The 25,556-nt window shown below is 39.3% G+C and overlaps 1 protein-coding gene across 9 annotated transcripts in view; it reads right to left on the bottom strand.

Moving 5' to 3' along the window:
* Positions 1-21,275, bottom strand: part of ARAP2 (ArfGAP with RhoGAP domain, ankyrin repeat and PH domain 2) — a 211,959-nt gene extending 190,684 nt beyond the window's left edge. For 5 of the 9 annotated variants that reach the window (XM_028165607.2, XM_028165610.2, XM_028165609.2 and 2 more), the window contains exons 1-2: positions 20,926-21,273; positions 5,616-6,665 (exon numbers count right to left, since the gene is read on the bottom strand). In XM_028165607.2, coding sequence (XP_028021408.2) covers positions 5,616-6,520 — 905 coding nt within the window. In that variant the 5' untranslated portion in view covers positions 6,521-6,665; positions 20,926-21,273. Of the gene's footprint in view, positions 1-5,615; positions 6,666-16,138; positions 16,247-20,812; positions 20,844-20,925 lie in introns of those variants that run through there. The other 4 variants (XM_057547413.1, XM_028165608.2, XM_007178836.3 and 1 more) reach the window with 4 other exon arrangements.
* Positions 21,276-25,556: the final 4,281 nt, after the last annotated feature.

Below are 25,556 nucleotides of genomic sequence, written 5' to 3'. Positions count from 1 at the left end.
ACACTCCAATAAAGATGTTAAAAAAAAAAACTACAGTATATTGTTTGGGACATCCTTAAGAGATAAAACATTTTTAAAATCATAAGAGTAATCATCATTATTTAAAGTCAGGATAGAAGTTGTCTTTGGCAGGGGAGGGCACACAAGTTTACCAAAGTGTTACAAAATAATTCACCCTTTGTGCATTATCTCCAGATTCTTGACACTGTTACATGGCTATAATCATTTCCTCAAATTTGTATGTCACTGACACAAATACATATTAATAATCTGAACCCCTGAGTAGAGCAGCACTCAAATTTTCTACATCTTTGGTAACTTGTGCTAATAATATATATTGCTAATTCTTATTAAGCATTTACTATATGTCAGACACAGGTCTCAAAATTTTATAAATACCCACACATTCATAATGTGTGGTATGTGTAGTCACAAACACCAAAAGAAGTAAGAAATATCATTATCTGCATTTTTTTAAGAAGAAAATTGGCACACAAAGCAGTTAACTTACTTTTCCACAGTCACACAGCTCATAAGTAACTAACCTGGGATTCAAACTCAGACAGTCTAGCTCCATGAGCCCTTTTCTAAGCCACCATGTGTAATAAAAAAAACTCAACCTTAACTTACTAAAAAAAAAAAAGGAAATTTAAAAAAAAAAGATTTTTGAATTATTTTAAGTACATCCATTAGTGGTATTTTTAAAGCATATTTTGTTGGTTTTACTTTTAGTCTGATAAATGTAAAGAAAAAAGTTTGCGATGACTTTCACTGATAGAGCTATTCAATATCCACCTGCAAGCAATTACCAAATCTATCAACCAAGTTCATTTGATCTACTGTAGATGAAAATTAGGTCAATACAGGAAACAAGCTGTTTCGAAAACTGGTGATTAGCAACTTAGATTCTCATTTATCTATGAATAAATTATCACAAGCTATTTTATATTCTAATATCTATTATGCCCAAAGCATTTTGTTAGGGGTTTATATATCTACATCTCATATTTCATCCCCTTAATAGCCCACTGAGGTAGGACCTAGTGTCCTAATCCTACCAATAAGGAAAGGAGGTTCTCCCAGCCCTAGTCGCACAGCTAATAGGAGACAAAACCAACATTCAAGGTCAATTCCGTCTTGAGTGCAAAGCGCACGTTCTTTCCTTTCTCCCTCTTTCTGCCCTATTATTTCCCCATCAATTATCCTAAAAACTGCGGATTGCTTTTAAATTTGAAATATAAATCATGGTTGATTAGCAAAAATTTTAAACCCATTAAGAAAAGCAGTAGCTATTATCATTTTTTGTTATTATGCTTTGGTGTTCTTGGTCAAGTTACTCAACAGCCCTGAGCCTACTTTTCCTCATTTATTGAAGGGGAATAAAAAAAAGGGTCTGCTGCCTATGAATATTATGAGGATTAATGAGATGATGTTTTTAAAGAGCATACGGTGTGCCCTACACAATGTAAACACTCAGGTAGAACGAGCCAACTGTTATTTTTTTTATTAGTGAAAAGAATGGTTGGTCTTCCTGGTACACTGAATATGCACAATTGTTTCTTAAAGTTCTTAAAAGTATGAGAACTCTTCATCTGTAATAGTGAAAAAAAATAGCCAATGACCTAGTAGGGGAATAAACTGTGTTTTCCGTCATTTAATAAAATACTATACAGCAATTATTGCTAAAATACGTGCATGGATGTGAACAAATCTCAAAAATAATATTAAAGGAAACACCCAGTTGCAAAAAAATAACTCTGATTATCAAAGTGAATCTTCAACATGCTTACAGATGTTATGTGTTCACATATTTTTTAATCACTAAAATTGCCAAGAAAAGCAGAGGCATAAAGGTAAATTAACGTTAAAGATCTCTCTTTATGATCTACACCTACCTATTACTTAAGCAAGGCAGCCGTGCTTATCATTACACAGAATGTTTTAAAAAAATGCAATTCTTACAATTCATAACAGAAGAACTACGGGTCATTATAGGATTGAATTCAAAAGAAAAACACCACAGTCATTAGGCGGCAGTTGAAAACTGCCTTGAGGTTACATAATGTCTAACTAAAACACACAAATCTGAATTCAGAAAACACAAGAGTGCATTAATTACAGCACAGACTACAAATATGAAATGTATAATGCACAGATAATTAAGTTTCAATCTACAAAGTTCCAAAAAATGTCCTTAGGATAAGAATAAATAATTACAGAAGGATTACAGCACAGAAGTCTACATCATTATCATGAAACTTTTTTCATCAACTAGCAGAAGCTTCAGTTCAAAATATATTTTTTCAAACAAAGGGCTTTTCAAATTATGAATAAAGAGTACAAATGTTAATGTCTTTTCACTTGTAAAAAGGATCACACAGATACCTTTATCCTCTAACAATAAATCAAACGGTAACTATTAATTTTGATTCATTATTTAGATATTCAAGTCAAAATTTGCAAATACTGAAATAATCAACCCATTTTATAAAAAGTCATTTTAAAGGAAAAAGTCTGAATTTTAGAATGCTAACCATTTTTCTGCTGTAACGTGAAATGTAAAGTTTTCCTTGAACATGGAAAGGACAGGATGAGTTTCTGTATTTTTCTAATTCAATGTAGCAAACAATTGCTTACCATTTTTCTGTACGTTTTTGGTTCATATGTATTTCAACATTAAAGTCTAAAATAGTTGCATCCATTTTTAATATCTATGTATTAATACATCTAGAGAAAAATATCTAAGATTTTTACTTTTAATAAAAAGTTCACAGGAGGCTGGAGACTTCAGGTTTAGAATTCAAATTTTTGAAAAGCCCTCAGTCACTATAGTACCTCAGTCTTATAACAAGTTATAACAGATACTCCAGTCACCGTGCAGCCTTGCATACCACCCTCCTCCCGTTTACCTCTGTTTCCTTATTTTTCCGTCCCCCCAAACATTCAAAGGCATGACACCTAAAAGACAGGGCTTTGACTGTGCCAAGGATAAAACAGTTACATGAAAGATGGATGAAGATCATTAAACTGGGGAGGAAGATAAGACAGGTAGCTCTTCAGTAGCTAAAGATACCTGTTCCTTCCTGCTTTGAGCACTAAGGAGGATCCTCCTGGAAGGATCACAAGACACACCTACGACTCCCAGGGAAGGGCAGCTGGTGAGACTTGCTTTCTGCTTGGAGACCTCTGTGGGAGACCTCCAGATGAGCTGATAAGGAAGAAGCTGGCTCTTCAAGCCTAGATCTGACCTGGCCCTCAAGAGATAGGACTTAAAAAAAGAGATCCTGAGGTCCAGTGTCCAGCATAGCCCCACCCAGCCCAGCCTTCCCAAAAGGAGCAGACAGGAATTCAGGGAAGAAGCCCAAGGCAAGGACAAAGATAACCCATTTGACTGGCAAGTTAATTGCATCAGATAAATTGGCAGGGGGTGGGGGGGTGAGGGTACATGTCCAGGGAGATAGAAACAAAGCACCTCACACATCAGGAATACACATCCAGCATCATGTTCCTGTCAACACTTCTATGAAATCTTTAAGGAGTAAAGAAATTATGTCCAAATCACTGACCACAAAGAAATACATTTATATGGTACAGCAAGAAATGTACTAAATATCGTTTAGATGTTATTTGATTAGAGAGGATCTCGGATTACATAAGCCACGGTTTCATTTTCTAAAAGTCATATTATAACACTGTAATTAGTTTGCAATTACTGTTTGCAGTTCAGGCAAGGACCACAAAGAAAAACAGACAGTGAAGTCTGAAAATAATTTAATTTACTTTCTCATTTTATAATTTCATCACCAGAAATGCCTAGTTACCATTTACTGCCATAATCAAAGAAGAAAAGAGAGGTGACAGTGGGTTCTCTGGCAGTGCTATGATGCAGCTCCTGCTAAGCTCTTTACTACTAATTTCAACATTATTTTAATTCTCATTTTCAAAGACTCAGTCACAATGTGAATAACAAGTCTTTCACATGGTGCAAAGCTTACACTTACAAGTAAATGAACATCAAAAGATTCTCAAAAATTTATGAAAAATAGCACAACTTATTTAAAACTTGAGCCAAATGTTTCTTATCTGAAGTTATCCTTATGGCTCGCAAAAGGATTCTGTTCCTGCAAAGACATAGCAGACCCTTCTCATTTACTTTCTTTTAATTGTTTAAAATTAGCAAAATATGCTAAAGCTACGGTGTCATACAAAAATTGGTGATCTTCTACTTTCCTAAGAAATACTCCATTTCTTATATATGCAATCAACACTTTTAAGAATATTTACTAAATGAGTGGTTAAGAAAGTGTGTTATAGAGTCAGATGTACTGGAATGAAATCCCAGTTCACTACCCATGTGATCCTAGAAAAATTAACCTAAGGCTCAGTTACCTCATAAGAAAATGGAGGAATAATACCTATTTCAGAGGGCCAATGTGAGAATTAGACAACCCATGGAAAATTATAAACCAAACCAGCTTCTAGGTGTTTAATAAATGATACTGCCAATTGATTTCTCAGTAAATACTCAATATTGCCATTGGCACCAGGGATGCCATGATAAAGACAAATTAATTAGGGCCTCTGCCCTCAAAGAGTTTACACTCTAATGGGAGGTACTTAACATGGTCTTGTAAATTGCCATGTTTTCTCTTGCATATACTAAATTTCCATATTTTTCTCTTGTAAATACACCCAAGATCCAGCACCAGGGACAGAGTGGATACACAGGGAGACAAAGGGGGAAGGAGAATCTCGCAGAAATGCCAGCCTAGAGCCTGTTTACAGGAATCTGTAATTGCATTTAGTGCCATAGCAGTAAGGGTTGAACTTAAACAACCTCATGACTACCAACAGAGACAAGTGTTAGCTTTTAGTGAATTAAAAAAAAAAAAAAAAAAAAAAATCCCACCGCAACCCTGAAGAAAACCACATCTTAGGTGTAACTTTGAGAAATGGTTGAAAGCTCTCCCTGCTGTAAGTCAGCTCCTCTTAGACTCCACAGTTACCTCAGGGTACCAATGACCCAACAGGCCGGTAGGCCCCCTCTTTAGAGTTCTGGTCTCCAGCTGAAGTGGTCTCATATTGTACTGCTACTACTTTTTACATGTCTTCTACACTACACTAAAGCCCCTTTTTATCTCTCTACCTCCTCCGCATCTAGTGCCGTGACCAGTACCAAGCAAGTGCTCACTAGATGCATGGTGAATGATTAATTCGTGCCAATCGTGTCAGGTAGTAGAGATACAGTCATTAGGAACATGGCCCCTGCCAAAAAGCACATAACCTAGTGGGGAGATAGAGTCAGCAATTCAAATATAAAGGGCACTCACGGAAGAATATAATACCAGGCACGGAGGAAGATACAGGAAGGAATGTCCAGGCAGAATTAGGGGAAATGAAGTCCCCCAATTAAATAGGAGAAAGCTGAAGTCATAAGTTGGAAACAGACTCTGGGCAGTGGTGTACAAGAGAGATGGCATGACAAAAAATTTTAGAAGAAAGAAAAGGTTGGTTGAATGGGTCAAATTTAGAAATGAACACTGAAAATAAAATTGTTAAAAAATAACTAAATTCCCCCAAATTGAATACACAAAAGTTATCATAAAAATTCTTACCTCCCTGAAATTCCTTTTGCTGACCCTGGAAGCTCTGGTACAGGCCGATGTCTTAGCAGAAAAGATCGAGATGGTCTTGAAACCAACTTGCTACGACTTCTCATAGGTGTTAGGACAGGCGATGACGGAACATACAAATCATTTACAACCATTTCTCCTTGAAATTGAAAGAATGGGGATGGTGGGGAGCTTTCTAATAAACGATTAGTTCCATTTCCAAAATTTGCTTCTGGTACTGAACAGTCAGGGGAAGAAAGGAATTCAGGGTCTTCACTAGGAAGCTTGCTCACATTTTCTGAGATCAAATCAACTTTTTTTGTTTGTTCTTCTCCGGTTGTAGAGTCGATAGTCTTTTGTGCAGTCAAAGATTCTACGTCAGTAATTTCACTACCAAATAAAGAACCTTGAAAAGAATCTGAATTCAGGTGTGGTTCTTCTTCCGGAATGGGAAAGTTGTATGTAGGAAGAGTCAGCTTATCATCTGATTTAAAAGACTGGCTATTTTCCACACTAACCTCATTTTGATCAAGACTTCTTGTAACAGTCTCCAACTGCGTTGGGGGTGTCTGAACACTGTGTGAATCTGAAAGTTCTAGGCAGGTGTTCTGAACAGAAGACGGAGCATGGTGATCCTCTGAAGTCTCATCATTCTTCTTTGTTTTATGAACATTTGCATATATTGAGATATCTTGCATTTTTGACAGGATTATCTGTAACTGTTTAAGTATCCTCCTCCGGTGTCCTGTAGGTGATATTCCAACTTTGAGGAGCACGCTGTCATTTATTTCTGCACAGTCCCTTACATTATTAAAACCAAACTCGCGGAAGCGTAAGAGGTACTGCTCCAAATTAATGCTCATTAGGAAATCTTTGATATCAACATTCACTTCACTGACTGAGGACATAATGGTGGCTTCATTACTAGGCAATGTGATACAAGCGGTACAATGCAATACGCACACAAGAGGGTGCACTTCTGTATTGGATTTTCCTCTATCACTTATCTCAAAATGTTATTTTCTGCACAGTGAATGCTTTATGCGCTTAAGCCTAGAAAAAAAGAAAAGCAATTTATTAGGACATTTTTGGTATTAAAACTAGTTTTACATTATAAACGTTCTCTGAAGAAAAACAATAGAAATGAGGATCATTACTTGTGCTCGCTGAGAGTTTGGAATCTTTGTGCATTACTTTGTATGCCTTAGAAAGTCAATTCCTAGGTAGAGTGTGAAGGGACAGGACAGAAATGTTATGCTAGTATCAAATGATGATTTTCAAAAAGGTAAAAAAAATGATTCTCAAATATAAAATGAACATGTATCCAAAAAAATTCATTCACTAATTAATGAGGGAACCAGTAAGGTGGTAGGGCTAGTTCCAAGAGCATTTGTGGAAGAGATTTATACAATCCATCAGAAAAGGCTTTTTTTTTTCTTTTTTTTTTCAGTGCTCGAATAAAATGGGTAGGTTAGATAAAAAACTGGTTAGTGCCCTACAGGGCAATAAAACCATAACCTTTGGAGATATCTTTCTACTAGACAAAAATCTATAAGCTAACAGGTAACTTCTCAGTCCGGGGCTCTAACCAAATAGTAAATGGAAAGTGGAGCACAAGAATTAGAATTAAATATCCCTGATGTGAGCCTGTTAAACAATACCCCCAACAAGGCATCGAAGGAACATGCTGTACATTCTTTTGATTTCCAAATTTTAGATAATTTTTCTTAATAGAACCTAACTAGATATGAATGACTCCCCCTTTAGTACACCTTCTTCAAAGACTCTCTCCAAAAGCACAGTTAGAACATACTTCTTAGGTTAATAATTTTCACTTCAAAATTGCAGCAGCATTGTATGTAAATACTGTTATACAAGATAAGACTAGTTGAGCAACTGTACAGTAGATAACAGGAAGTTAATATGAAAGGAAAAGGAAAAAGTTTGAAGGTCACATTTTCCTTCATACACAGCATATACACATAGGTTCATTTTTCTCATAAACAACATTAATTTTTTAAAAAGTTGATTTATCAGGTGCTGTTTACATGGCTGCATTCAGTTTGTAAAAATGTATGGTATGCAAAAATGTCTGTATATTATGCATCAGGAAAAAGAAACAAATACAGAATATGCATAACAACCACACACTGAAGTAATAAAACGAGACACAGCCAAACAAGGTATATTTATCTGAGCAAGCAAGGATACAATATTTCTGGAAATCACATCTCAAAGTAGCTCCTCAAAAGACATAACTCAGAGTCTCTATGTGTTACATGCCCATAAGCTCTTGCTTTAACTATTCAAAAACATCAGCCAACATTGACAAGTGAGTATACGAAAAAAGGGAAAGCACATATCGTATTCAGGCAGCACTGCAGAAACAGAGAAATAAAAGTACAAACAAGAGATGAAAGGCAGGAAATGCCTTTGTCAAACACGTATCCCTCCGTCACACTCAAAATGACAAAATGTCAGGGAAAAAAAGTAGAAAGTTAAACCTCAACACCACGTATGAGCCTAATTCTCAGATATATTATTCTCGTTCACAAAATTATTTTGTTTAAAAAAAACGCATTCGCTAATTTTGTTTGCCCATCACAAAATGGAAATAGTTATAGCCAAATCGGCTGGAACTTTGATCTCGGACTCCCCAGCCTCCAGAACTGTGAAAACAAACGTGAACTAATACACTCCTCCACCCCCCTCAAGACAGTTCAGACCCTCATTACATCTCCTGCCTGAATTACCGCAACCATCTCAACAAGCCCCTCAGCCCGGTCTCCATGTACCACTGAACTACTGAAAATCCAGATTTGGCCTGTCACTCCACATCTGAACAAGACAGTCTAAGCTCCTTGGGATGCCATACAACAGTCTGGTCTCAGTCTAACCATAAAAACAGCAGCAGCTACTACTGATGTAAACGGCAATGGTGTTCCAGATACCGTACCTCATACACATTTCCTGCAAGGTGGGTGTTCCCATGTACTAACTTCAGGCTCAGGTTTAACCTGTGCCACGTCACTGACTTTAGCACATTATTGTTAATTACCATTTCCCCCAGGCAGCAAACTGTTAAATGGTCCCACACCTTTTGCGTATGCTGCAACTGCTTGCAAATCTACACACTTTGCAAAATCCTCGGCACTATTTTAAATTCTGAGTAGGCAGGTATTACTTCCTCTCTGAAGGCTTCCTATCAACCCCCTGAAATAGAATGAATCACTCCCTTCTCCATATACATCTCTAACTAGGTTTCTAGAAATTTGCAAAGTGCTTGGGACATGTTTAAAAGATGGGAGGCCGGCAGGGAAGGATGGTAGCAGTGGTTCGGAAGCCCATTTTGTGAATTTTTTGGGGGTGTGTGTGTGCGTGTGGGAGCCTTCGTGTTTTCATACACAAGTCCTTTTTGTCTCTTACACATAAACTTCCTGAGTGGCTGACTCAGGGATGGCTATACCAAATGTTCTAAGCAAAACCACCTCTCTCTGCTATCGGTGGACATGCTGAATAGGGCTAATGAACCAGATTCCTTTTCGTGACCCAGAGAAGCTCCCTGCCACAGGCCTTACAATCCTCTCTGCACTTTTGTGTCGGCTGCATCCTCCAATCATCTGACTTTTTAACAGTCTGACCACCCAAGGGTGTTCACAGATCCACTTCAGAGGCTTCAAGCCCCCAGGCACGTCACCAGATGCAAATAGATGGGCACGCCTAACCATAAAAGTCTACCAGGTGCAAACTCCTTAACATGAAATCAAAGCCCTCCATGTTTTGACCTCCACTTGGGCACCAGGCACACATGCCATGCTCTTAAGTTTGTGGCTCTCCAGGTGCCGGTCAGTGGATCTGCTGTACAGCAACAACTGATGATAACACGCCCGAGAATCTATATTTGTAACACATTCCAAAGATGACTGGGATGCACAACAAAATTTGGTTCGGTTTTAAATTCCTCATACCTGAGCCTAAGCCCATCACTCTCCCCCCTTAGGATGGATGCCCTTCCAAACACAGCCCAGGAGTCTGGAGTCATATTCAATTCCCACCCTCCTCCGCTCTCATAGGCACGTGTGTATGTGTCTGGTTCCTTACCCATAAAATGGAAATGCTCAAAGGTACCTCAGTGCTGGTGAAGATTAAATGAGATAATCCACCTTAAGTGTTAAAATGGTGTTTAGTCCTCGGTGAGTGTTTAGTACATATTCACGTCCCTCATTATAATTATTTTCATCACTAAGCCATTATCTTCCCACAGTTGAAATCTTTCCCATTCTTTGAAGTCTAACTCAAATGCTATTTCCTTCACAAGGTCTCTAGTGAACAAGAAACACTCTCTTCTCTGTGTTCCAACCACATTTACTTCTTAGCATTGAATCACATTCTATTCATTCCATAGTAACCTATAGAAGTGGGATAGTGCAGTGCAAAAGCCAGGATTTTGGAGCTGGACAATCTTGGTCAAATCCCAGTATTTAACCTCTCTGTGCCTCAGTTTCTTCATCAGGAAAGTAGGAGTGATAATAGTTCCTATTTCATAAAGCTTTTGTAAAGCATCAAGAACACCAATGGCACACAGCAAATGTTAAACAAGTATTTGTCATTATAATTATTTTTATTATCCCATAATAAACTATTAAATCTGCCAAGATGATGACCAGCCCATATAAGCTGTCAATAAATGCCAGTCAAATTATTTGTTTATACATAGTATATGATGTATATGCAGTACATATTTAGAGAACGTACAAACAGCATTACAGATGTGAATGTACATTTGCCTGTGCTATCCTGACCCATTTCCAAGAGAAAGTATAAGTAAAAGGGAAGTAACATTTAGGAGCACCTGCTATATGTCTGGCTTTCAGTATCACTTAATAACCATAATCTTATTATCTTCTTGAGCTCCACCTTAAAGGTACAACTGCTTTCACCACCTCTCCTACTCACATCCTAGCCCAAGCCACTATCTTGTCTATCTTAGACCACTGCAACAGCCTCCTGACTGATATCCCAGATTCTGTCCTGGCCCCCTGCCCCCACAAGCAGCATGTTCTCAGTACGGCAGCCAGAATGATTCACTTTATAACGAAAGTCACACCACATCACTCCCTGCAACTTCCCCACTTCATCTTCCCTGGCTTCCCCTGACTGCCCCCTGACACCCCATCAGTCAATCACCACTAAGCTGGCTTCAGTCCTATTCCCACCTCATGACCCTACCTCTCACCCTTCCATCTCTTTCAAATCTACTTTCCCAACATATACCCATGGTTCATGGCTCACTCCATCACTTGAGTAGGTCTCTGCTGAAATGTGTCCTATTCAGAGAGGCCCTCCCTAATGCCCCTATGCATACAAGCATGCCTTGTGCCTCAGTATTCCTTACCCTTGCTTTCTCTGTCTTCATGGCATTTGTCACTACCTGACATCGGTGGACTTTTACAAGAGGGTAGGGATCTTGTCTATTGTTCACTGCTCTAGGCCTTAAGTTTGAACACTGTCAGGCATATAAAAGGTGCTCAATAAATGTTTGCTGAATGACCCCTTCCCATCTTTGAGATGATTTAAGATAACAAGTGGAAAGTAAACAAAGTTTTAAAGTTTTGTCTATTTAGGTCACCAGGCTTCTAAGGAGCAGGAACAGGACTCAAATACAGATTTCTCCAATCCATCTAACCACTACAAGAGATCTTCAAATCAAAAATCGGGGAGAGGAGAAGGTTGGCAGTAGGACAACTGGAAGCATTCCAAACCACTTATGGGACTTTTAAAAATTCATCAAAAAGAAAAAAATACCTAAGAATAAACTTAACCAAGAAGGTGAAAGACCTATACTCTGAGAACTATAAAACACTGATGAAGGAAAATGAAGATGATACAAAAAAATCCTGTGCACATGGATTGGAAGAATTACTATTGTTAAAATGGCCATACTACCAAAAGCAATATACAGATTTAATGCAACCCCTATCAAAATACCCATGTCATCTTTCACAGAACTAGAACAAATAATCCTAAAGTTCACATGGAACCACAAAAGCAAACTCAAATTCCCAAAGCAATCTTCAGAAAAATGAACAAAGCTGGAGGTATCACACTTTTTGACTTCAGACTATACTACAAAGTTACAGTAATCAAAACAGCATGAGACTGACACAAAAACAGACACAGGCCAATGGAATAGAATAGAGAGCCCAGAAATAAACCCACACACTTATGGCCAATTAATCTATGACAAAGGAGGCAAAAATTTACAATGGAGGAAAGACAGTCTCTTCTTCAATAAGTGGTGCTGGGAAAACTGGACAGTCTCATGTAAATCAATGAAATTACAACATTTTTTCACACCATATACAAAAACAAACTCAAAATAGATTAAAGACCCAAATGTAAGACCAGAAACCATATAACTCTTGAAAAGAACACAGGCAGAACACTCTTTGACATAAATCGTAGCAATATTTTTTTTGAATCTGTTTCAAGGCAAATGAAACAAAAGCAAAAACAAACAAATGGGACTACATCCAACTTAAGCTTTTGCACAGCAAAGGAAACCATCCACAAAACAAAAACACAACCTACTGAATGGGAGAAAATATTTGCAAATGATATGACCAATAAGGTCACAGCTCACATATTCAGTATCAAACTTAATATTAAAAAAACAAACAACTCAGTTAAAAAGTGGGAAGAAGACCTGAATAGACATTTTACCAAAGAAGACATACAGATGGCCAACAGGAACATGAAAAGATGCTCAACACTGCAAATCATCAGAGAAATGCAAATCAAAACCGCAATGAGATATCACCTCACACCTATCAGAATGACTATCATCAAAAAGAACCCAAATAACAAATGTTGGCGAGGATGTGGAGAAAAGGGAACTCTCATACACTGTTGGTGGGAATGTAAATTGGTGCAGTCACTGTGGAAAATAGAATGGAGGTTTCTCAGAAAACTAAAAATAGAACTAGCATATGATCCAGCAATTCCACTCCTGGGTATATATCAGAAAAAAACTAAAACACTAATTTGAAAAGATACATGCACCCCAATGTTCACAGCAGCATTATTTACAATAGCCAAGATAAGGAAGCAACCTAAGTGTCCATCAACAGATGATGAACAAAGAAGATGTGATACATATACACACGGAATACAATGGAATGTTGTTCGGCCATAAAAAAGAATGAAATTCTGTTATTTGCCACAATGTGGATGGACCTAGAGATATTATGCTTAGTGAAATAAGACAGAGAAAGACAAATACTCTATGTTATCACTTATATTTGGAATCTAAAAAATGAATGTAACAAAACAGAAACAGATTCACAGATATAGAGAACAAACTAGTGGTGAGGAGAGGGAAGCAAGGAGGGGCAAGATAGGGGTTGGAGATTAAGAAATACAAATATATACGTATAAAATAAGCACCAAGGATATATTAAACAGCATAGCCAGTAGATTGTAATAACTTTAAATGGAGTATAATCTATAAAATATTGAACCACTATGTTGTACAACTGAAACCAATATTGTAAATCCATTATATTTCAATAAAAAAAATTTATGGGTTGGGATAGCCCTCCCCCTCCAAATGCCTCAAGTATGAAAAACCACCACAGTAAACCACTCCCCACTACCCATCCCCCCACCCATTACCAGTATAACTTTGTCATATTCCCTAGTTGAACTAGGAAAGAAAATAACTGAAAACCTTGGGTCACTCCAGTAAACCATAAAGTCATTAAGTGTTCAGTGCTGACAACTTTTGGAATCACCTTTGCCTGATTTTCATATCTTATGGGAGGTAAAAAGTAGCATAGTGCAACTGAACTCACTCATAAGTTTAATCCATTGTTTTTTAAATGGCACACCATTTTAAAATCATAAACATAACCTTGGGGCTTCCCTGGTGGCGCAGTGGTTGAGAATCTGCCTGCCAATGCAGGGGACACGGGTTCGAGCCCTGGTCTGGGAAGATCCCACACGCCGCGGAACAGCTGGGTCCGTGAGCCACAATTACTGAGCCTGCGCGTCTGGAGCCTGTGCTCCGCGACAAGAGAGGCCGCGATGGTGAGAGGCCCGCGCACTGCGATGAAGAGTGGCCCCCGCTCGCCGCAACTGGAGAAAGCCCTCGCACAGAAACGAAGACCCAACACATCCAAAAGTAAATAAATAAATAAATAAAAGAACGTGAATTTCTAAAAAAAATAAAAAATAAAAAATAAACATAACCTTACAGTATTTAGAAGCCTGCAAATATGTCAAAATAATGGCTTAACAATCATAGGATCCCAGGACTGAAAGGAACCTTAGAAGATGTGTACCAAATACAAGAAATTAGGCTGCCACATGAGTAGTAAAACTTTTCAGTGTCATCAGTACAAGTCTTACACATTCTAAAAACAAGGGAAGTTTATTGTATTCCAGAATGGTGGTCCCCAATTGAGGGGAACTATCTCCCAAGGGGAAATCAAGAAATGTGTAAGAAATTTCTTTTGCTGGTCATAATGACTGAGTGGCAGTAGATAAGAAAAATGACTTAGGACATCCTACAATGATACCCAAGGTAGAAACCTCAGGTACAATTTTTACTCGTCCAAATCTTTACAGCTAATCAGCTATCCCTAAAGGATACCTGGCACTATAGATAATTAAAAGAAGTGTCCCTGGGCTTCCCTGGTGGCGCAGTGGTTGAGAATCCGCCTGCCAATGCAGGGGACACGGGTTCGAGCCCTGGTCTGGGAAGATCCCACATGCCACGGAGCAAATGGGCCCGTGAGCCACAACTACTGAGCCTGCGCATCTGGAGCCCGTGCTCCGCAACAGGAGAGGCCGCGATAGTGAGAGGCCCGCGCACCGCGATGAAGAGTGGCCCCCGCTTGCCGCAACTAGAGAAAGCCCTCGCACAGAAACGAAGACCCAACACAGCCATAATTAAATATAAAAATAAATAAATAAATAAATAAATAAAAAGATTATAAAAAAAAAAAAAAAAAAAAAAAAAGAAGTGTCCCTGACTTCAAATTACTAACGTGGAGAAACAGCTAATCTCTTAAAAACTTAGGGCGCTCCATATAAATAATACACTGAGCTAGTTAGTTCAGGCTACAGGTCTTACAGAATTCCACCTTTGTTTCAGTACAGAATATAGTCACGAGAAATAGGTATCGCTGTATTTGCATATCAAGCAAATTCACTGTTTAACACCAAGATGTTAACTCCACATATTCATAAAGACAAATCTTCCACCGTGTTCCCTACAACCATGCAGAAGAGGAAGTGGTTTTGAGAAAGCACCCTTGTTGTTGTATTACTCCATCCTACAGTACAGAGCAGATTACAAAAGGTCAGAGGTCAAGAATCCTATTGTTCTAGTCTGAGTACTTTCACCTCAGAAGCTGTAAACTTGGTCATTTAGTATGCCTCTCCCCTACCATCGGTCACCTACCTTAGCCTGTGGCAACACTACCCCCATTTAAGCCCTTACAGGAAACCCAGTTCCCTCAACCTGGCCATCTCTCTGAACTGTGGTCACCCACAGGCTCTGACCTTCACTGCCCCATGTTCTCTACCTTAAGCATTCTCTTTCCCATTCATCAAAACACATCCTTCGTCTTTCATTCTCCCTCAGACTTACATTGCTAATAGTAATAGCCAATATCTGTGGAGTGTTTACAAACCATCTGTATAGGATCTCATTCAATCCTCACAGCTGCCTTGAAAGACCCATGCCCAAAGCCACACAGAAGATAAACAGCGGAGAAATTCCAGAATTCTAAGAGTCGGACTCCACAATCTGTGCTGTTAACTGTGATGCCTCCTAAAAGCTACGCAATTGATTTCACAGTAGAGGGATGTTGAGGAGGTCATATTTTCCCTCTCATTTGACTGTCTAGTTATGCATAAGGACTTAGAGTCACTAGGGAAATGCTACTGAAATATACCATGCCTTGCAAACTAAGTTGTATATACCTTTGCAGCTGTGAGTATATGTGTCCATGTAAGTGGGTAAATATGGAAGCCTACAAGTCACTTACAGTTAATTCTTATTCAGGCCATAGTACACAAAGCACAATGCTCTAGAGTCAGGCTGCCTGCAATTCCAACCCTGTCTTTCCCAGTTGTTTACTGTGTCCCTGGAGTTACTTAACTTCCCTGAAGCTCAGTTTCCTTGTCTGTAAAATGAAGACAACATGTCTGATAGGATTCCTGTTAGAATTAAACAAGTAAAATATATAAAGTATATAGAACAGTACCTGACATGAATTATAAGTGTGCAAAAAATGTTGGCTGATTATTAACTCATACACTGTATACAATATTGCACTTGGTCATACATGGTGTGACTGGCATTCTTCTGCCAGCCTAATAAAACTGCATTCCTTTCAATTAGCACTGTAAATTATTCTTCTAATAAACCTACAAAGCACTTCACACGGCAGTAAACATAGTTTTATTAATTTAGTAAAATATAGATGTGGTTATAGTAGCGAGAATGATGATTTTACCTGAAGACTTTTGACTTGGGACACAGCACAGTGATGACCAGTGATCCCAGCTCTGCCATGTGACGCTTGCATGAACTTGGGAAAGTTCCTTGATTTTTCTGAGTCTCACTGTTGTCACTGTTGTCATCTGGAAGCAGTGATCTGTAAGCAATAACGCCTACCCCACAGGACTGTTTTGAGGATGAAATGAGTAAATATGCATAAAGGTCTTAGTGCCTGACAAGCAATAAGCATGTAATTATTGGCTGCTAGATGAAGAATAACTGAGGTCTGAGCTGAAAATAGCTAGGCTCCAGGCAGAAACATTCTGCAGTTTGGATCAGGGAGAAAAGACTAAGTCATGTTTGGATTACTTTTTTCTGGGCAATCTGAAAGACAACTCTTTCAAAATCTAGAACTTAATATCCATTTCCACATCCAGTGAAGGCCAGTAGTCATCATTCCTTTACTTATTATGAGAAGTTATTACTAGCATAAGTAGTACCTGGGTTTAGGTGTTTTCAGTAACATCCTACTAGTTACGTGGCTTGAAAATCTTCTCAGCTTCAGTAAGTCTTTTCTCTTTCAAACTGTCCTTCCAGATTTTAAGTTAATTGCCTAATGCTTGAGACTTACTTTCAATTCTAATTCAGAGACCTTTAATGTGGGCCCATTAATTCTTGGTCAAGGATCTTCCTGAGTTCCTACAAGAGCAGGAGTGGGGATGATGAAAAGTCATAATAAGCCAAAGCCGGCACCACTGCAGAGGACTCCCACCTGGGTGCCCCGAAAACCTGGGCAGCTGCCTCTGCTTGGTGCCAGCCCCCTCCTACGCCCCCTACAGTTTAGCCACATCTGTTTCCTGACAGCTGAAAGGAAAAGCAGACCCTTTAGAATTCTTGATATGAGCACGGTACATACATATTCTTCAGGAGTCTGTTCTATTTCATGCTACACTGAACACAGCTTTAACGTTTAATTGGCTGAGACAAAAACTAGCTTGACGTTATACTTCAATAAAAAGATTATAAAATGTATACTTATGATATATGCACTTTTATATATATCAATTTTACAATTTTAGTACAAATGTACATTCCACTATTTCTCTGAATTTGAGTCACATTTTTTTGACTAACAATCAGATGTTTCAAAATAGCCTACTGTGAATGGTTTCCTCTCTTAGCATTTATAAATAGCACCCTGACCTCTTTTCCAAGTGAATTTGAGGGCTTACTCCTATTGGTTCTGTAATTATCAAAGTCTCTTTTTCTTAGGTAGAGGGTATCTCGGCAAATGTCTCTCACCTTATTGACTCACTTATTTACATTTATTCATTCAATAAATATTTAAGGAACGCTAACTACTCTCTCCAAAATAACAGGGGGAAATATTTGCAGTTCAAGATAACACCTATTATCTCATTTGAGAACAGTGCTAAGTCCTATAAAGAAAGTGAAAATGCAATGTATTCTCTCCAAGAGTTTAAAATCTAAAGGGATAGATTAGACATGGCTGTAAGCAAGGGAAAATGGCATGCATATGATCAGTTCTTTACTAGACAGTAAGTGCCAGTAAAGGAGGAACACCAAAATTGAAAGACTCAAATGTACTGAATAAAAGCACTTAAAGAATAATGATGAGCAAACTCAAGTTTTGTGACCTTGACTTACACATGGTTTATATTTTAAGTATTGTTTTATGTTTAATTACATACAGAAGTAGCACCACCATCTTTCAAGAATGCCAAGGAACTCCAAAAATCTCAAATCAACTCCATGAATATAAGTGAAATATGCAGCAATTCACAACTCTGAGGATGGAGTGATCAGTGAAGGAGCTCTGGAGGGGAATTTCAAGATGTATGGGAAGAAATGTAGCAGGTGGAGACAGCAGTATCTCAAGTGGAAGGAATGACACAAAGGGGGCCATGAGGGAGCTGTCTTCAGGCAATCAAGGAGACGAGAATAGCTGGGAAGGACCTAGGGTTCAACAGGTAATGAAAGGTGATGACAGAAAAGGAAGCTGGAAGTGGCCATGGATGGGCTTAAATATTGTGAACTTCATCAAGATACTGTGCAAGTGTCTTGGCAACTACTTTCACCACGACCACCCCCAGGAGCCCGTCACCTGATAATCAGCATGGAGATCACACTTCTCTTCTACCTTTCCCTGATCATCTTTCCAACTCCAAACTGATGAAACCATTCTCTCCTCTTCCTAAAGCTATGTAATGTAACCAAAAGTCCTTTTTTTTTATCCTACATTTTTTGCATCCTACTTTTATCTTCTTTGCTCCTTCCTGAGTATTCCCTCACCTACTCATCCACCTTGGACACAAATAGTATAACAGAGAAAAATAATTCTCCCCACCTCTTCACTAGTAGTTTTTACCCCTGAAGCTGCTCAAAATGATTACTCCAATCCATGTCCGAACTCCTTTGTTCCCTCTATAACATGGGTAAGGAAGTAAGTTTGTTCTGAATCAAAACTGTAACAAAATTTCACAGGTCAAATTTCTAATTAGAAAGGATCATGCAAAGAGAATACCATTGACCACTATTTCAATTAAGGAAATAGTGAGCAAAAGGTTTAGCTATAATATGTATTTAATCTGGCCAATACTTTAAAAAACCTAAAATGATAAACTACAGTGGTCTAGGACTTCACAGAAAAGATGGAGAAGACATCTCATAGCCTCTAGTCTCTCACCAATCACATTTGGTCAAAGATAAGAAATATTTCCAACATTAATAAGACGTTCTTTACCTAACTAATATTTTACAGAAAATTCCCAAAATCCCTCCGTTTAGAAAGTCCAAAAACTGGATTCAATGAATGAGTCAACAAACAAGGGGAAAAAACCCCCAAAACACTTGTTAAAAGAAAACATTAAAAGAACCACTTGTTAAAAGCAATGGTTGTCATTTATAAGTAGCATTTTTATAGCATCTTTCATCAAACTTTCTCAAAGTTGCAAGGAGGTGGGATAGAAAGAAACAAAGCAAAAAGAAATAACTTCTCAAATATCATGAAGTTCACAACCCGGAGTCCTAAGTGAGTTTTTAAAACTTCATAGTCTTATGGCGCTAATGTAAGAGGTTCCAAGAAAACTGCAATTCATTATAATCTTAGTCCTATACTTAATGACAGGAAGTAGTTGAATTGAAAAGTACTCACTGAATATCTATGAGCCTCAAACACTGCTAGAAAGTTGTAGTGATGCTAGATGATTAAGAATTTGTTTTTAGAAGCAGATTCACAGATAATATAGAGAACAAACTAGTGGTTACCAGTGGGGAGAGGGACAGGGGAAGGGGTAATACAGGAGTAGGTGGGGGGAAAAAAGGGCTATTATGGGATTATATGAAATCATGTGTGTGAATCTTTTGAACACTGTGAAGCACTATAGAAGTCAAAGAATCTTTCATTCAAAAAAAAATTTAATATTCAAGAGACTCAGGAAAAATACATATATATATATATATATATATATATATATATATATATATATATATATATGTGTGTGTGTGTGTGTGTTTTTAAATGTACCATCCGTTTCTCCTTTCAGGGACAATCCATATAAAATCTGACAGGCTTACAGAGGAAGGAAAAAATACAAACACACACATGACCAGATAAATAAGTTTTAACAAGTCATTTGACTTCCCCTCTAGGTACATTTTAATTTAAATAAATCTTTTAGTACTGACAAATCAAGTCTATATAAAACACTCTTGGTGTCAAGACCCACCTTAAGTGTGTATGTGTTAAATATCTGTTTGAAAAGGAGCCAGGGAGATATTTCCACTTTAGGCTCTAGCCTAGTTCCATGACCCATTTTACTTTTTTCTTTCTTTTTTAAACATAGTTAAACAGTGGAATGCCATGAGGATTTTCCCCTCAATATTTCTCTTGTAAGGGCATAAAAGTCACAACTAAGAGTTCAAAAATATTTTTCTTTTTTTTTCCCCCCTTAAAAAAGTTAGCTTCCTTTTTAAAACAGCCATAACTTCATCTTCCAATTATTTATGGGCAATGTTCCATAGACTCGTCTGGGTGTAGAGTGCTTAAGTGCGGGGGGAAATCAATACTGAGCTTGTAAGTACAATATTGTTATTGGTAATCACAGTGACATCCGATTAAACGTACTTTTAAAAATAGCTTACTTTTCAGTACACTTTTTTTTTTTTAACCAAAAGAGTATATTCCACTGAGCAGCCTACTTCAAGGACAAGCTTGCAAAAAAAAAAAAAAAGTTGCTGTCACCATACAAACTTGCGACAGCCTAAAATGTCACTATTCCACACAAACTAGCTTCTAACTTGCCTGTAATTATCAAAGGTTATAGTTCACAATATGATTTCACGAAGCCTTCCCCAATATCAAAATTGCTCCAGATCGCCGCAAGGTGAGGGAAACGTTTAAGAAAACAAGCGAGGATGAATTTACTTTACTTAATGAGATGGGCACCCATTCTCCCAGGAGACTCTGTCTCCAAAAGTAAACGAGATCAATCTGGTAAACTCACTGTCGACAGCTCTCGAGTATAAGGTTGGGTTCAGGCAAGTGGAGGGCAAATGATTGTAATTAAAGTTAATTAACAGGCCTGCCGTCTCAAAGTGTAGAACAAGCAGGGTGCGGGGGAGCACGGAGATCCGAGCAAACTCATTATCTCTACCGAGAAAATGGTACCTGAAACTCAAGAAAGGGCAGCTCCTTTTCGAGGAAGGGGTCTAGTTGTCTAACCGGATTGTCACCCTCCCGAGTCAACTCCCATTCGCAAGCGGAGTTTTTGTGTCACTTACCCACTTCTGGTTTCCTTTTAGACGCCCACATGCGGGAGCGAAATCCAAGGGGCAGAAACCGGAGCCGAACACTTGGCGCTCTGGAAATTTACCCGGAAAGGTGCCGGAAAGCCCCGGCTCAGTCCGAGACGGTCCTCCCGCCCCGGTCGCGGCCCCGCCGACCAGCCCACCGCGGCCCTCGAGACTCGCCCTGCGCGCGGGCAGCGGACCTGGGAGGCGCGACGAAGCGCCGGCTTCTCTCCCGGCCGGTTCGATCGACCCTCACCCGTCTGCCCCAGGCGCGGGGCCTCCTCCTTCCCGGTCCCCGCCAGCTGCCCGCACGGCGTCTGCTTCCAGGAGGCGGCCGCGCGGGCGGCGCTGTCACTCCCGCCGGCACGCCGCGGCCGCCGCACCTGGAGGCGGGGAGCGCGGACCTGCGCGCAGCTCCGGAAGCGCCGCGCCCGCCGCCTGCGCCCTGCCCAGGTGCTTCGGCGCCGCGCCTCGGCCGCTTCCTCCCGGCCAGCGGGGGCGGGGAGAGGCGCCTGGCGTGGGGGCAGCGGGGCTCAGTGATCCGGGCAGCCGAGCCGGCCTCCCGGGTTCCACAGCATAGTTGGGTGGCTGACTCAGTCCGCCGCGACTTGGCCGCGCCTGGCACTCTCGCCACCTGGCGCACCTTGGCCCCGAGGCTCCCGGCGGGGTTGGACAAGCTGCGAGGACGCGTCCCGGAGCCCAAAGCGGCGAGGTCATGACCCTCCTGGAACGGAGATGCCCGTGACCCTACCCTGGCTCCGGCCAGCCGGCCAGTTGGTTGGTCGGTACGCACTGATGGGTGGGTTGTCAACTGGGCGGAACCTCACCACCACTGGTTATTCGTATTACTCTACTAAGTACTTTCCAGGTTGCCTCAGCGTTTCCCAAACTTAAGACTCATCTAGGGCGCTAATTTTCCCAGGCTGCTTCTGCGTAAAGTTGCATTCGATGGGCCCGGGAATCTATTTACCAAGCCCCGTGCTGATTAGGCTGAATGCATTATGTCGGATCCTCCTTCACGTTGTCTCTGTGAGGAGGGGATTAATATTCCCATTTTCTAGTTGAGGAGTCTGCGGGGCAGAACAACTTGCCCAAGCAGACAGAGCTTTAAGGGGTGGAGGTGATTTTCCATTTAGATCTGAACTAACACAGCCTCCTCATTGATTTTTTAAATTCCCCTTTCTGGTCTCCACGCCCCCCCCCCCCACCGCCCCACCTCCGAGGGAAGGGATAACCTTGCCCTGGTCCTTCTGGCACCTGAGATTGTTAGATCCGGGAAAGACATTTCCCCTTGGACTTGGACCTTGACACTCTGCCCTTGGAAGTAAAAATAAGACAGCAAGAAAATACGGGAATCCAAAAAGAAAATCCCTTGTGCGCCCCGGAATACCTAAGTGTCCATAAAATCCACTTGTCTGCCGGTGAGTTCAAGGGCCAGCTCCTTATTTTTTAGTTAACACCTTTTTACAGGCTGTGCCTGAAATTCTCTCCCTTAAAAGATGAAATGTCCTTATCTTTCCCCTAGACCTGTTGATAGAAGTAAAGCAATTAGGGAAAGCGCTGAGCTTATTATGAAAATGAAATAATTGGTGAAGCCCGAAGTGTGAGAGGCTTCCCAGGAGCCCAGGCCCTTGGGAGGCCTCATCTTCACCAAAACACCTGCCCATCAAAAAGCACCCTCCTGCCCCCGGGGAGACTCCGAGACAGCTGTGGCAAGCATGCTCCAGAGACACCAAATCTCCAGTTTCTTTTGAACTAAATACTTTATAGCAAGCCCTAGTTCCACCAGGAAAGTTTTCTTGACATTTTCCAAACCTCGAGAATTGTCTTTTTTTTTTTTTTTAAATTCCTGTAGAATTTTATTTTTGTGGCTCTTTCTTGACTTCATGTTAAGTCCATACTCTGTGTTTTTTTTATTTTTTTCCTCTCCCTCGGAGTTCTCACATACTTGTCATTTATTTTTATCTTTGTAAGCCATCTTAAATCCTTTTCTGAACAAGGTGGGTTATAAATAAACGAAAATTCTTACATCAGTTATGGTATGTCTCAGAACGTCAAGCATCGTTACTTGAATGCTGCTGAGTCCTCAAGTTACTTCTCTTGGTAGATTTTATAAAATAACTGAGAATTTGTGCCTCTTTGCAGCAATATCTTAGTCCCTTGATTATTATTCTGTCATTTATTGTTTGAAAATTCTATTGAACATTTACTTTTTAATAGTTTGAAAATACAGTGGTTAGCAAATACAACATGACCCCTAGGTTTACAGTCTTCTCTGAGGGGAAATAAAGTTAAGCACTGTTAAGGCACACCAATGATTTAATAATAGCTCCGGGAAGCGAAAGAAAAACAATGCTCCCTCATTGAAAGTACTCATTGGTTATAAGATGTATGCTGATCTTAAGAACCTTCATATATGAAGGAAAATAAAAGACGTCTGAGGCACTAATCATACCAGGTTCTAGCCAAACACCTAAGATATATGTTGTACAACAACTCCATGAGTTGGAATTCTTTTTCCAGTTTTATAAACATAGGCTTAATTGAGACTTAAAGAGATTAAATAGTAAATAGTGGATAAATTGAACACATCTAGGCTGTATTCGTAGGCTATACATTATTTATTTAGCAGCCCTCAGAGTGAGGCATTTCAGGGAGAAAAGGAGGCAGGAAAAACATCTTTATAAGAATTGATGTGTGGAAATCTGTTTACTGCCAAGGCCATTGGAGTATATAGTCCCAGTTAATTTCCACCTATTTATTTATTCCAGATATGTATTTGGAACATATATTTTTATTTCTGGATTTATTCCAAAATGACCCACTTCAACCCTTATTTCCTCCATTTTTAGTGAGAGAGCACGGATAGCTCTGTCCTTGTCAAATTATGTCTTTGCTCCGCCCATCTCTCCTACGCAGAATGCACTCTGCTTCTGAAAGAGGCAATTTGAGTGGAAACCATCCTCCTCTCCTCCCCTCTCCATCCTTTTCCTCCTTCCCTTTTCCTTACATCATCAAGGTGAACACCCATAGAGCATTTATGTGCCAGTTGCTATTCCCAGCAATTTACTTGTAAAAGCTCATATAATAATCTCAGCAGCTCCTTGAAAAGATAGAGTTATTATCCCCACTATGAGAAACTTAGGAAAAAGATGTTGCATGATTTACACCAAATATTCCATAAGACAGAGAGAATTCCAACCCAGTCTTCTCCAGGAACCATCCTCTGCACTTGATTGCCTATTAGGGAAAGCACACAGTGCTGGAATTGCAAAGGCCTGTGCTCAAAACGAAGCCTGATCAGTGTAGGCTGTGGCATTTTGAGCAAATTCAACTTATCTGAGCCTCAAGTTCTCCATCTGTAAGCTGGGAATAATAATACCTGTGAGAATTTAATGTGATTACATATCTAAGGCACCTAGAAAATAGTCTCTCAATACATCTAATTCTATTCTCTTTTGTCGAATTATTCTTCAAAACTAGGTTCAAATCCCACCTCCCTCTCAAGCCTTTCCAAATCTCTGACACCCAGAATTATTACAGAACAGAATTTAAAGTAATCCCTCCATTTTTCTATAAAGGAAAATCCAATATTACTTTTGCCAAACATAAAATTTTAGGAATGTAGATAAAATAGGCATATGTCTACTTATAATAGACTTATAGTTCATCATTTTAGATAAACTATTCATAAAAGTAAAATTATATATCAATGTGTAAATACTGCCTTTTCCATGCATATTTTATAAAATAATTTTATTCAAATTTTAACTTGCAACTTTGACATCAATGACTTCATCATTGGAGCCTCACTCTGAATCACAGGTGTTTTGTTTTGTTTTCAGAGTATATTATTTTCACTTCCGTCTAAATTTTTGAAGGCACCTAATTTTCTGAAACCTTTTATGATTCTGTCATTGGGAATTTTATTACAAACCACAAGTTCCTGCTTGCTTTATATTAAGAAGTTGTTTTTTTCTCATTCATCCCAAATATGTACACTAACGATTCACCGATTTTTAAAATGGTTTTTAAAAGGATGCTTGCAATAATATGGTACACTTAAAATTGTGAGGTCACACCCCATAAATAATTGCTTAATCAGTTTTAAGTATCTTCATCTCCTTTTAACCAATTTCATGAGATGGCTTCTGTATGTATCCTAAACTAGGATTGATTGAGGATGATTTAGGCTACACTCCCCACTCCCACAGTTCTGTAGTTTGCAGTTCAGATTGATGTACAATAATTACAGGCAGGTAGAGATCCTATGATACATAGGTTCTATGTTCCAGGCATTGTTACACTCTATGAACTCAATTCTCTCAACAGGGTTGACAGGTAGATACTATCATTATCTCTTTTTTTAGCCAGTGAGGAAACCAAGACACAGAAAGATTATTCCATCTAAGAACTCACAAGTAGTAAATAAGGAAGAAAGGATTTGAACTCAGCTAATGTAGATTCAAAGCCTATGCCTTAAGCATTCTGCTATGATGCCTCAGAGAGGACTTTTAAAGTTTTGACCATAAGGACCTTTTTATCTGATGCCTAATTTTGGGGGGGAAATTATGTACAGTATATTCAGGCACATACAACACTCTCTCTTGGATTTTCCCATT

This window comes from Balaenoptera acutorostrata, chromosome 5 (genome assembly GCF_949987535.1).
Source record: "Balaenoptera acutorostrata chromosome 5, mBalAcu1.1, whole genome shotgun sequence".
Classification (NCBI taxonomy): Eukaryota; Metazoa; Chordata; class Mammalia; order Artiodactyla; family Balaenopteridae; genus Balaenoptera; species Balaenoptera acutorostrata.
Note: the sequence above shows the minus strand (reverse complement) of the source record. Positions and strands in the feature narration are given on the sequence as shown.